Below are 13,203 nucleotides of genomic sequence, written 5' to 3'. Positions count from 1 at the left end.
GTTTGGTTTATTTAATCTGAAACACTTCTAAGTTCTTTTTCTAAAAAATGTTGTTGAGATTATCACATGACTCATCCATCGATAACCTGACAGTCCGAATTCAACCAGTCGAATCAAAGCCGCCATAGCACCCATTCACGTTGGAAAGACCCGTCAGGAGGTGAATGCAGGATCATAGCAAAGTCTTCAGAAGAATATCAACAAAGCAGTGGACTTCCCATTAATGTTAAATATTTTACCATTTGAAGCACAACAGCCCATCCAGGCCTGAAGCCTACTGCACACTGGAAGCATCAGCCTTCCAGAACGGCAGCTGCTTCAGATAACATCCATTAGAGCAGGCGTGGGGAACCCTGGTCTTCCAGGTCTGGCATCCTGCATGTCTTTGCTTTAACACTTCTGATTCAGTTCAGCAGCTCATCAGGCTCTACAGAAGCCTGTGAAGCTCCTGCTGATTAAAATCAGGTGTGTTGAAGCAGGGTTGAAACTAAAATATGCTGGATACCGGCCCTTGATGGACCAGGGTTCCCCACCCCTGCATTAGAGTCTTTGGGAGTGATTCAAACCAGACAGTTTCAATGTAAAACCCCGGGTAATTTCAAAATTAAAGTCTATTGCAGCGATGCAACTTCCTATCTATGTAGATTAAGTCAATACAAGTGACCTAACGGCTTATTTACTCCCTGCACCATTCCAGAAGTGCAGTGGTGTGTTTTTATGGCTTTAATCCTGGCAGTGGAGAGGAACAACATCATATATGACATCAAACAGTGATATCAAACACAATTTCCTTCTCTTTGGTTTAATGGCGGACAGCATAAACTTGAGGGATCTTGTGGGTCGAGCAAGGAGCACAGCGGAGAAGCCGCTTTGTGGTTGAGACTCCCGGTGTGCTCCGGAGTGCAGCGATTGTCGCGATGTTGGGGTAATTAGGAGCGAGTAATTAGTAATTAATTAATTACTTTTGGATTCTTCAATAAACTCTGTAAATATGGGAATATTTACCGATGTATTAATTAATTAAGATACTCTTACGTATCTACGGGGCACCATCCCTTTAATTAGAAAGGGAAATGAATCCAAAACTCTTATCAGTCTTTCTTGAAGATCGTGGACCAGAGGAGCAGAGACTTTAAATCGACACAAGAAATCTATTGGAGACAAATCTGAATTTTATAACATTTAATTAACAAGGAGATTAATAATGCAAAACAATGTTATAATTGAAAATGTGTGTAAAATGGAGGATGTCCCCACGTGATGGATTTGTTTCAGTGGTGAGTCCCCGACAAACCATAAAAACACGTATGAGTGTGTGTGTGTGAGTGGCTGTGTGTGGTGTGTGTGTGTGTAATCAATGAATGCTTTGTTTTCCAGAGCAGGTGTGCAGGGAGAGTGTCCTTGAGCTGTGTGCTGTAAGCTGTGAGTGTGTGTGGCTCTCCCCTCCCTTGTCCAGTTCTCCTTTCCCGAACACTTAGTGGCTTAAAATCACAGCAAAACTTAAACTTCAACACTTCAAAAGTTTAGACTCTTAAACAACAAAGGTCACTTGTAAATTATTTAATCTAACAGAGCCGATGCAGCCTGGCCACAGCTTACCGACACACCCAGATTAAATAAACAATAAACAAAAGATCTTACTTCACGGTATATATCTATAACGTGTTTGATTACGGAAGATAGAGAAAACCGTCTGATAATTTGAAGCAAGTCACGCGGTCGACTGCTTATTGTGAACTATAAGAGACGAGAAAGATAAAAAGAGAGAATGAGATAAAACTTGCAGGAGCAAAACAGCTGTTCCGGGCAAAGCAAGGCGTCCCTGGTCAGATGATTTACTCCGTTGTTCCTCCCCACGAGTGTCTCTCCACGGAATCAGCTGGACAGAGAGAGCAAAGTTTCTTTGTGCTGAGTTTGACAACTTACAGCGTCTCTGAGAGCGGGATGGGCTCCGCTCGTTCCCAGTCAGGTCCTGATGGAGTTGGAGTTTATCAGTCAGCGATCGTTTCCTTCACCTCAGCTGGAGGAATGCAGAAAAAGTAGATTTGCTTGCTGGGTTTCCAACCCAGCTTTTCAGCGTTCGGTGTTTGATCTGCTCACGTTGATCAGAGCAGCAGTAATGAGCGTCCTTTTACAGCCAGTGATACTGGACAAGGAACAGTTAAGTTTCGTTTTTCACTGAAACTTATAGTTTTGAGCTGGTTGTTGTGGTTTGTTCTGCGCATGTACAGAACCGTGCTCCGCCTTGGCGGTGACGTCATCATATTGTTTCCCTATGCAAAGCATCATGGGAAATGAAGTGTCTCTTGGCACTGATGTTATTATCTGCCTTTTCAGAGCAATTTAAGCACAGTCATTTTGGAGAAAATCACTGCATAGTAATTTCCTCATGAGGTCAGACCCTCAACGGCGAGCAAACCTTTCTGTTGCCGTTCCGCGCCGCTGATGCTTTCAGTGTGCAGTAGGGGTAAGGTTCCATCATGCAGTAGCCTAATGCTAGCTGGCGTGATCTTCTAGGAGATAGCTGTCCTACATTAGTAATCAGCAAATAGATTTCTATCTCAAGGTGTAAATTGCTCCCAAACGGCCTTGGCAGAGAGGTAATACTATTGAAATTGCAAGGACTTTTATGGCCTGCAGTAAAGTCTTTAACATCAGTGTCAATATCAACAACAAGGGTTGTGTCAATTTAGTTTACAACAAGCAATATAGTTAGCAAAGAAAAGACAGTAAAGTATTAAAATACTATGAAAATGTATCCGAAACACGAGGAAAGCTCAAGGAAGTTTATTGTTAGAAATGTGCAATGAAAGAACCAAACCAAGGTTAAGACAAATGTGGACAGTTCAGAGTGATGAGTAACCAGAGTAGAGTGGCTCTAGGTTTCATAGTGGAAGCCTTCCCAGACCTATCCTTATGTAGCCACCATCCTATAGGCCATTTGGCCTGTGCTGTGGATGAACGTCCTTGTCTTTCCTGCTGCCAATCATCACACCACCATCAGCCTGTGAATGTGTGTGTGCTTGGGTAAATGCCTGGTGTGTTGTTAAGGGTCTTGGGAGATTGTAGCACCCAAGAAGGCATTATATCAAATACCTACCATTTTCACCATCTGTCTTTAGTGGAGATATGCTGTTGACTCGTATTTTACCATGGATGGAAAATGATGCGAGGGTGGACACTCAACAACTCTGACAGGCTCAGCTGTAGCTGTAACAGGATGTGATGATGATGTAATCCAGGAACACACGCTTGCTCCTTTTGAATGTCCCTAATAATCGCCTTTCCTAGTTCTTGATGAAATCTCGACAAGTATTGATCCATTCAGGCTCCACTCTGCCTCCCTTTTCACATTGGCAGCAGCCATCACTGTCCTCCTGCTCCTATCACCAAACACACACACACACACACACACACACACACACACACACACACACACACACACACACACACACACACACACACACACACACACACACACAGACTAAAGCCTCCGACAACCTGCCTTCAATCACAGCTTGCCAATGCTCATTCAGCCTGTATTGATTTACAACTTCCTGTGGATTCAAGCTGCAACCCCCCCCCTCATCCCCATCCCCCCACCCCTCCAAAAAGTGAACGTGTGATTGTGTCATTCTACCCTTTTTGCACTTTCTTGTCTTCAAATCGATAGGAAATTCGAGGCCACGGTGAGTGTGAGGGGGAAAAGGGTGCAGTCCAATTGTAGGAGCATAAGACCCCCCACCCCACCCCCCACCAAGATTAAAGGATGTGATTATTGGCAGCAGGAAAGACAATGCTGACTGAGGATCTTTAAAGGTTTTCTCCTCATCACACTGAGGTACATCCACTGCAGAGCAAAAGGACTCCAGTTATCAGACAACAGATTAGTGCTCAGAATACTCAGCAGCCTCATTAAGAGCTTTGTTAGGTATAGAAACATGTTTTTTTTCTTTGTTCCATAAGCGAAAGTTGAATAAAAACCACATACCAATTAAAGGTAAATATTCTGATGTGAAGTTTTGGTTTACCATTAGCCTGTCACAGACGCCCACTTCACATGACCCTCCACAACCCACAGTATTATAGTTTTTCTCAATTGCCAAAGCACAATTCCTGAAACCTTGCTCCCTTTTCTCAAAACATTAAACACAAAACCTCAGCTTCAAGCACGATTTACAAAACCTCTCATTCCTCTTGCAAAATCAAACTTTCGCCTCAAAACAGTTTTAGCTGTGCTCAAAATCAAACACTACTCTCAAATCATAAACAAATTATCGTATTTTCTGGACTATAAGTCGCACTTTTTTTCATAGTTTGGCCGGTCCTGTGATTTATACTCCGGAGCGACTTATATACAAAATTATGTAGGCTATACCGCGCTTCTGCGGGCCGGCTCCGGACCAGGAATGAGCTCCCCTGTCCCGCTGGGAGAGTTTGAAATACCGCCAATCTCTGCTGGAGACCGTGGCGCGCTGTTGCGCATACCGCTGATGCAACAGCTGGTTGTTCATTCTGTTATTGTTACCTGTACTTGTCTTGCAATGTGAAATGCTTGGTCTCAGATTTTGTAAGAAAAATAATAAAATTTCCCCCCAAAATGCGACTTATAGTCCAGTGTGACTTTTATATGTTTATTTCTTCTTCATTATACATTTTATGGCTGGTGCGACTTATACTTCAGAAAATACGGTACTCAAAATTACATACACCATCGAGCAGTCAGTAAACAATACACCAAAAAATAGAAAGCACAATGTTCAGGGCCATACAGTTTGTTTATTGTACCATACAGCATGCAGTCCATTGTGCTACAGTGTTCAATGACAGTGGAAAAAAAACACACATGAAATGAAAAACATCAAAGGACTAAACATGTTATCAACGGGCCTCTTCTTGTCTATGGGCTGGGTCAGGCCACAGCACTTCATAGACATCACATGCAATATTTTCCCTCCTGAGGCTCAAATTGGGTTGCACATATGGGTTGCACTCTAAGTCCTGCCTCCCTCATTGTCAGCCCATGGACAACAACATGGTCTATGATCGTTGCTCAAATTTCATTGGATATGTCCACTCTTTGTCTTGCTCTTGCTCTTCCTCTTTGTCCTCCTCTTTCTCTATCTTGCCCTGCTCGTCATCCCCCACCTCGAATCCTTGTCCTCTTACATTAATTCTTCTATCCATTGTCACACTTTCTCATTCCCACCTTCAACAACCTGTTTGCTCTCTGAACTTGCTTATATTGCTCATTTGAAACAAGTGAAATCTATTTTTACTGATTGTGCTCAATCAATGACATTTGTGCTCATGTTGTGGGTAAATGTGTGCCACCTGTGTTTCCCGTTATGGACGACATGTACATTAGAGTGCAGAATGTGTTTGAAGAATGAGAATGTGTAGAGTAAACCGTGTGAAATGGTTTAAGGTTTTGGCAACAGGCACAACAGTTAGCTTAATGAGTTCAAGCTTAATTTGGAGTGTTACTCAACAATATTCCTGACATTGGGACATCTTTCTTCTGACTGGCTAAATGCAATGTGATTCTTCTTTTCCCCACCAATCACAAAAGCCTAAATGTGTTCTGCTATCTTGTGGAGTTGCTAATGCTAACGGCTAGCTTCTATTAGTCAAGATGCACGCTGCACTTTCCTGGATGCTAAATCAACATGGGTATGAGCCAAGATAAATGAGTCCGTGGAAGCAAATGTACAGTGTGACGTAGATCTGTGTTTTTTTTTTGTTTTTTTTTCCTGACCTGGGCTTTTTCCCATCCGGTTTCTTCTAATGCAGCGACTAGGAGTTGAAGTTCAGCATGTATGTGAAACTCAGAGACCGATCATGTCTCAAAAAGAACAACTATTATACATTAGTTAACGTCATCTTTAAACTCATTCCGTAACAAGAATTCTACGTTTTCCTAATGATATCTTTCTTTTTCTTTGACTTTCTGATTTGAAACTTAGCTGAAGTTTTAGTGTGAAAATAGCCTTAAAATAAAAGAATGAAACAATGGATGCTGGGATTTGACGATTTGTTATGATAAATAATGATAAAGTGGCTTGTCATACTTCTCACAATGGGGAAGGTTTTTAGAACTTCAATGAACTCAGTTTTCATCTTTATCAACAGGAACACACAGCTTATCCAAATTAGCGTTAGCAAACGCTAACAACAAACAGGACGTTTGTCACCTGCTTGTTTTGGTTTTTTGTTTCTTCAAGTGAAAAATCCTTTGTTTTGGCAGTTTGACCAAAAACTTTCAGTCTCCTTCCTTCATTTTTGGATGTTGTAGAAACATCTGCTTTAGGGTTAGAGCTGGGAACAGTCCAGTGTTGCTGCTGGACTGTGTAGAGGCCTTCATCTGGTAAACACTGGAAACAATTTTCTGTGAGTTTATTAGATATTAAGCTTCTTCTTTTGACTAATTATCATCCATGTCAACGTGTGTGTGTGTGTGTGTTTTGTGTTCTCAGATTATGTTGCTTTGTTCTTTTCCTCATTCATCTCTGGCCTGCTACTTGTGTTATTCTGTGCACACAGCTCCCCTGGGACACCCGTACTGCCCTGCCCCTGAGCTCTGTCCATCCACTCCTTCCATTTGTTGCCATAGCGACTAATGCTGACGACAGCCCGGCCCCTTCTGGCCGAGGCATTTTGGCAGACTCCTATGCCTGTTTGATGGAGGATGCCAGTGTGAAGATTAACGTTCCGACCCACAGACGCTGGCACCTCCTCAGCTTGCTTGGCCCAAGTTTTCAAAACTAAATGGGTATTGATCAGATAATGTATTCCGATAATCTGTGTGCATCCCACTTCAATCAAAGAAGAGGCTACTTCAAGTGTTTGAGGCGTAAAGAGATGAGTAATAAGAAGAAACTAAGGAGAGAGAAGAAATATGGAAGACGAGAGGAGCCTTGTTTTAAAATGTCGCACATGCAAAGCTAAAGATAATCTCTTTCATTGTAAAGAAACATTATAAAGACTGATAACTGCTGGTTTGTTTCAGGGTGTTATACCTCTGCAGGGATGCCAGGTGAACGAGCTCACAGCAAACCCAGATGAACCAGGAAGACACCTGTTTGAGATCATACCAGGTGAGATCTAGACACGAGCACAGAGAAGGTTTATAGTAAATACATCATTTGGCCCTGCGACGCGTTCGCCTCTCATACCCAGATACTTTCTTCATCTCTACCTGCTTGTTTCTACATTTTAAGGGACTCGGATTAGATTAAATAGTGAGGTTTAGCAATGATATTTTGAGTGATGGAGAGCATTTTAAAATGTGAAAGTTATCTTTGTATACATGTGAACTGGTCTGAAAGCTGTCTATTTTGATAAAAGTTCTTGTTGTTGGACAGCAGATGGCGATGTTGTCCAACATCCTGCATCCACGCCTTCTCACCTCAGAGCTGGCAAACATCAGGAGTACAGATTACGAGAATAAAAACTACCTACAAGACCATGGAGAGGAAATAAACTCCTCCATCATCCAGAGCAGCTATGAGATGATGGATTTCAGGAGCACTAGAGTGGTCACGCTTCACAAGCTCACAGCAGACAGACAGAAGGGTTTGCCTGCAGCCAAAGGTTAAGTGTGGTTAGTTTGACTTCCCGTGGTTTCACTAAATCAATATCAAACATTTTTCACATTTGTCTTCAATTCAAATTCAAATTCAAAAATACTTTATTAATCCCAGAGGGAAATTGATTGCTGTAGTAAATCAGAATAATAATAATAATAATGACTTGCAGGTCATATTAGTCACATTGTTCACGTAATGTGTGCAATAGAAAACTATAGATTTTAAGGAAAAGAAGAAGCTGTTTATTTATTTTTATTACATTTAAGTCACACTGCCTGAAATTAGCATGAATGAAAATGTGAGTCTGATGTGATCTGCATGTTCAGAGCATTCATGTTCATACCAAGTCAAAAAATATTAAGGAATTTATTGAGAAAGATCTATAATTTATTGTAAATTAAGTTTAAAATTAAATAGAAACGTTTTGAAGAAGTTTTACTGTTAAGCATCCCAGCCTCCCCTTTGTAATAATCAAAATGAAAGAACTGCTGAATGTCAACCTGTCACTACAGTCAAGATCAACAGAAATGTTAAAGCTGCTGGCACTGGCTCATTTGGGTAACCGTGTTCACCATCAGAGCCTCATTAAAATCACCATAATAACCATCAGAGCATCATTGTGTTACCATGGAAACCACACACCTGTGCCTTTAAATTCCTGTCAGTAAATATTTAGTGAAAGGACGACAGAGACGATGACAGTTATTGTATAAAAGTCAGATTTAGGAAAGTGTTCAACTTTGAGTGGAAAAACTTTCTTATTCATTGTTTTCTGTTGCCTGGCCTGCCAGACTCGCCCTCTTCTGCACAGAGGACGAGTCGGTACTCTCAGACAGAGAGCACCATGAGGGGCGGGACTAGCCAGTTTAAAAATAACCAATCAGAAAAAGTTGGAAATGACGACTATATCGCTTTTGGTTTTTTAGCTGTAGTCAAAGATGGCATCTGGCGACGGCACAAACATCTTTCTTTAGAAGAACGGCTTATAGCGCTTCTTCTTGTGGTTTTAGAGACGTGCTCAAGTCATTTAGATCAGAGGAAAGAGCTGCAGCGGACTCCGCTTCAGACGCCATCTTCGTTGTTTATGAGAAACTCAGTTGATTGGCTCGGCTAGAATTCTCAGGGGGTGGGGTTATGGGAGCATTGCCATGGGGCTGGATGGCTAGGCAAGTTGAAAGGACCCTTCACTTCCTGTTTTGAGGAGATTATTTAAACCGTAAGTGCAGACCTGATGCTTGGAGGTGTAATCTTTGCACTCCGAGACGATTTAGCAGAAAATCATTCAACAGAGGGAAATGGCATGAATACTTCACGTGTGATGCAACAGCTCTATTTGGACTCAGAATGTTGTGGAGGCAAAAAGAGTTTGATCTTAGAAAATAACTTCAAACTGCCATTGAGTAAAATCTGTGAAGGAAATCAAACCGCCGGTTGAGTTCGGTGATTTCTGCGAGCTGTTTAAGCCGAAAGTTTCCTGAGAGCTCCAAAGGGGGAGATGAAACGGCATTTTTCATCAAACTTTGATGAACTGCTGCCTAACATCCCAGCCTGGTGTTCCTGACCAAACTTCACGTTTAGATCATCTTTACAACGTTGAAGAGCATCAGAGCAAACAAACACCAGGTCAGAATCATGAATAGTTTCACAGGTTTTCATTGTTTTCTCTTTATTCGATTGTTTTGTTTTCCATGAGATTCAGAACACGTGTTGATAAGATAAGGAACTAACTTTTTCCACCAAGTTGTCTTCAGGAGCGTTACCAGGGGCTTCACCGTCCATTTCTTGCACATTGCTCTTTATTTTAACGTTTGCTCTTGGGTCTCTGCTCGTGTTTAGAGTGGAGGACAGGCTTGTGTGTTTTGTTTATAGCCAGTCAACATCACAGAAAAGTGTGAACCGCCGCCAGCTTCAGGCGTGCTGACAGGCCTGCAGACCTGATGAGGAGAGGAGAGGAGAGGAGAGGAGAGGAGAGGAGAGGAGAGGAGAGGAGAGGAGAGGGGGAAAGGCTGACCGCTGGAGGAGGAAAACAAGTCAGGTGGAAAGAGAGAGGCTGACTTCAGCAGAAACCTGCTTCAGATGAATAACTGATGAAGAAACATCGACCCGATAGATCTGGTGCTGCTGGCTCCTCAGGGAAGAAAGATGAGTTACTCTGATTTTCTTTCTCCAGTCTGTAATCGGCTTACAGCGACGAGGGCTGTTGTATGAAATGAATAGGCTTAAAGTTTCAGACTGTAGATCGGAGCCGGGCGCTTCCTCTCCTGTTCCTCAGCAGGCTTTGTGAGGTCTGGCCTTGGCTGTGATCAGATAAGATCTGAAGATCATTACTATAATTGATCTGAATCTGTAATTCATCAGCTGATCACCAAATTTATATAACAAAGTGTCCCCAAACCTCTCAGGGTTGGTAATCAAAGATTTAGGATAAATTAAACGTTGTGACTTCGGCTGCCTCTACAAGTAGAATAATATACGTTGAATGGAAAAGTCTGGTGGCTGATGAGGACTTCTAGACTGATAACCCCTCATTGTTCAGGCCACATGGGTCAGAGATGAAGGTGGACGTTCATCTATCACTTGATGGATTCCTCTCGTGGTGTCTGCTGGAACAAAAGATGTGGAGCCCGGCCTTTCTTCTAGAGTCTGTCACTGACTGATTGTGTGTGTGTGTGTGTGTGTGTGTGTGTGTGTGTGTGTGTGTGTGTGTGTGTGTTTTGTGATATACAGTGCTCAGCATAAATGAGTACACCGCCTAAAAAAGTACAAGTTTAATCAGTAACTGAATGAACAAAAGATCAATTTCCAGAACTTTCACAAGGCTGGTTTTATTGAACACGTGTTTAACTTCAACATGGAATTAAAGTTAATAATATAACTTAGATCACTAAATCTTCAGTTTTACTAAAACTGGTTGAAGAAAAACGAATACACCCCACAACAAAATCTACTTCATCTAGTATTCTGTACCGTGATTTTGAAGGGCAGCACCGAGTTTTCTAGACATGGAATGAACAAGTTGGCGACATATTACCACATCTATCTTCTTCCACTCTTGAAGAAGAACCTCTTTTAGATCCTGGATGCTGGGTGGAGAGTGATGCTCAACTTGCTGCTTCAGAATTCTCCACAGGTGTTCGATTGGGTTCAGATCAGGAAACATACTTGGTCAGGGCGCTTCCGGTCGGTAACAAGATAGCGCCTGTGCTTGGCTTAGTCGCGGTCATCGGCCACTTTTTCAAACTTTTCTCCACTAACCTCCTCTTTTCCTCCTTGCTCCTGTCTGTGATCCTCTTCAGTAGTGTCCCTGCTACCATCTCCTATGATCACCAGACTCTTTTGTCCTTCCGTTCGTTCACGATCGCCCAAGATGCACCAAGGACGTACCTCCCTGTTTGTTTATCTGAGTGGCGCCCTGGCCTGGAGCCAAACGACGATTCCAACCATGGCGCCTCCAGCTATGTTTATCCGGTCCCGGGAAAACATCAGAGGAAAAGAGGTAAATGAGCAGGAATCCAGGCGAGAATAAGACTTCTCTTAAAGCGTGTTTATCCAGTAAACATCGGTGTGATCTCCTAGTTTCTTGTCCTTTGTTTGGCGACTTGAGCGCTACTTCCACATTCCCGCCAGGCCGCGTTGCAGCGCGGTTTCTCCGTCCAAGTTTTTAAGGTCGGTTTATCCTCATTCCTCAGTTGTTTCTCCTGTTCCCTCCATAAGTGGTTTTTATAAACACCGTGGATCTAACCCTACTAATTTACGTCCACTAACTCCAGCTGTTTCTGTAGTTTCTGATTCCTCCACCTCTCTCAGCATGGCTCTATTAAATACCTGCTCTATTAACAATAAGTCCTTCCTGCTCAATGATCTAATTCTGTCTAAAAACCTGGATTTTCTGTTTCTGACTGAAGTTTGGCAGCAAACATCTGATTATTCTGCTCTGATTTAACTTTGCCCGAGTGGTTATTCTTTTCTTAGCCAGCCCTGGGGTTCTGGTCGTGGTGGAGGCCTAGCTGTTGTTTTCAGAGACCATCATCCATGTAGCTCTAAAACCTCTGGTCACCTTGCTTCCTTTGAACTGCAGCTGATTAAAGTCGGGCGTAAGAACCCGTTCTACTGTGCTGTGGTCTATCGTCCACCTGGTGCAAACAGTTCTTTCCTTCAGGAGTTTAGTGACTTTCTATCCTCCACTGTGAAGCTGTCCAGACTGGTGATTGTTGGTGACTTTAACATCCACGTTGATGATCCCTCCAATCTCTTTGCCATGAATTTCTCCAGCCTTATGGACACCTTCGGCTTTACCCAGCATGTTTCTGGCCCCACACACACCAGGGAGCACACTCTGGACCTTGTTTTTCCCCTTGGCCTAAATGCTGACAGTGTTTGTCCTGAGAACGTTTATATTTCAGATCAACATTGCATTTTCTTTAACTTGTCAGTGTCTGCGTCTCCACCTCCTGCTCGCCGTATGGTTAGTTCTCGTTTTCTTAATGAGAGCACAGCTAGCAATTTTTTCTGCTGCTTTTGATCCACCCTGTTCTTCTGATAACGACCCAGATACCTTAACTTCTCAGTTTAACGAGCACTGCCTCTCCATTCTGGACAACATCTGTCCTGTCAGAACCAGATCAGTTCCTGCAGTGAACCCTACTCCCTGGTTTAATGACAGCCTTCACAGCCTAAAGCGCCAATGCAGAAAAATTGAGCGTTTGTGGAAGGAAACCCATCTCCACGTCCATCTGCTGCACCTAAAGGATCTTCTGTCATCCTTTAACTCTGCAGTCAGAGACGCTAGGGTTTCCTATTTCTCCAACCTGGTGTCCCAGAGCAAAGGGAACCCCAAGGTGCTGTTTAACACCATCAGCAGCATTGCCTCTCCTGCCTCTCCTACAGTCTCCATCCACTCTGTTGCAGACTGTGAGAACTTTCTGTCTTTCTTTGTGGACAAAGTCAATAAGGTCAGATCTAGCATCTCTCCTTCAGCCTCATCGCTGCCTCTGCCGACTCCAACCAGGCCCATCATCCTAGATAGCTTTGCTCCTGTTTCTTTGCCTGAGTTAACCAAACTAGTTAACTCTATGAAGACCTCTGCATGCCCCCTCGACATCTTACCCTCATCTTTGTTTAAAAGTGCTTTTCAGTCCATCGGTTCCAGCGTGCTCTCTATAATTAATGCTTCTCTGGTTTCTGGTCAGGTCCCTGCTTACTTTAAGAACGCTGTAATCCACCCGCTTCTTAAAAAACCGAGTCTTGACGCCTCTCTCCATAGCAGCTTCAGACCCATCTCTAAACTTCCGTTCATCTCCAAGATCTTGGAAAAGGTTGTGGCTAAACAACTCACAGCTGCTCTTGATCAACATAACATCTATGATGGCTTCCAGTCAGGTTTTCGTAGAGCTCATTCTACTGAAACAGCTCTTGTTAGGGTCTCTAATGACCTTCTGACTCACAGTGATGCAGGGGACTGTTCTGTTCTGGTCCTGCTGGACCTGACTGCAGCCTTTGACACTGTTGACCATCACCTGCTACTGGAGATGCAGAGAGACTGGGTAGGCCTATCAGGAACTGCTCTGGAGTGGTTCTCTTATCTTTCTGAGCACCCCTTTTCTGTGGCCGTCTC

The 13,203-nt window shown here is 43.0% G+C and overlaps 1 protein-coding gene and 1 long non-coding RNA gene across 2 annotated transcripts in view; one reads left to right on the top strand and one right to left on the bottom strand.

The window, feature by feature from the left end:
- LOC107388203 (uncharacterized) overlaps positions 1-2,593 on the bottom strand; it is a 31,712-nt gene extending 29,119 nt beyond the window's left edge. The window contains exon 1 of the long non-coding RNA XR_001573287.3: positions 1,927-2,593. This is a non-coding gene — a long non-coding RNA (uncharacterized lncRNA). The remainder of the gene's footprint in view (positions 1-1,926) is intronic.
- Positions 1-13,203, top strand: part of arhgap22b (Rho GTPase activating protein 22b) — a 60,892-nt gene that overhangs the window by 12,350 nt on the left and 35,339 nt on the right. The window contains exon 3 of the mRNA XM_015963621.3: positions 7,010-7,097. Coding sequence (XP_015819107.1) covers positions 7,010-7,097 — 88 coding nt within the window. The remainder of the gene's footprint in view (positions 1-7,009; positions 7,098-13,203) is intronic.

This window comes from Nothobranchius furzeri, chromosome 16 (genome assembly GCF_043380555.1).
Source record: "Nothobranchius furzeri strain GRZ-AD chromosome 16, NfurGRZ-RIMD1, whole genome shotgun sequence".
Lineage (NCBI taxonomy): Eukaryota > Metazoa > Chordata > Actinopteri > Cyprinodontiformes > Nothobranchiidae > Nothobranchius > Nothobranchius furzeri.
This window is presented reverse-complemented; position numbering and strand designations above follow the sequence as displayed.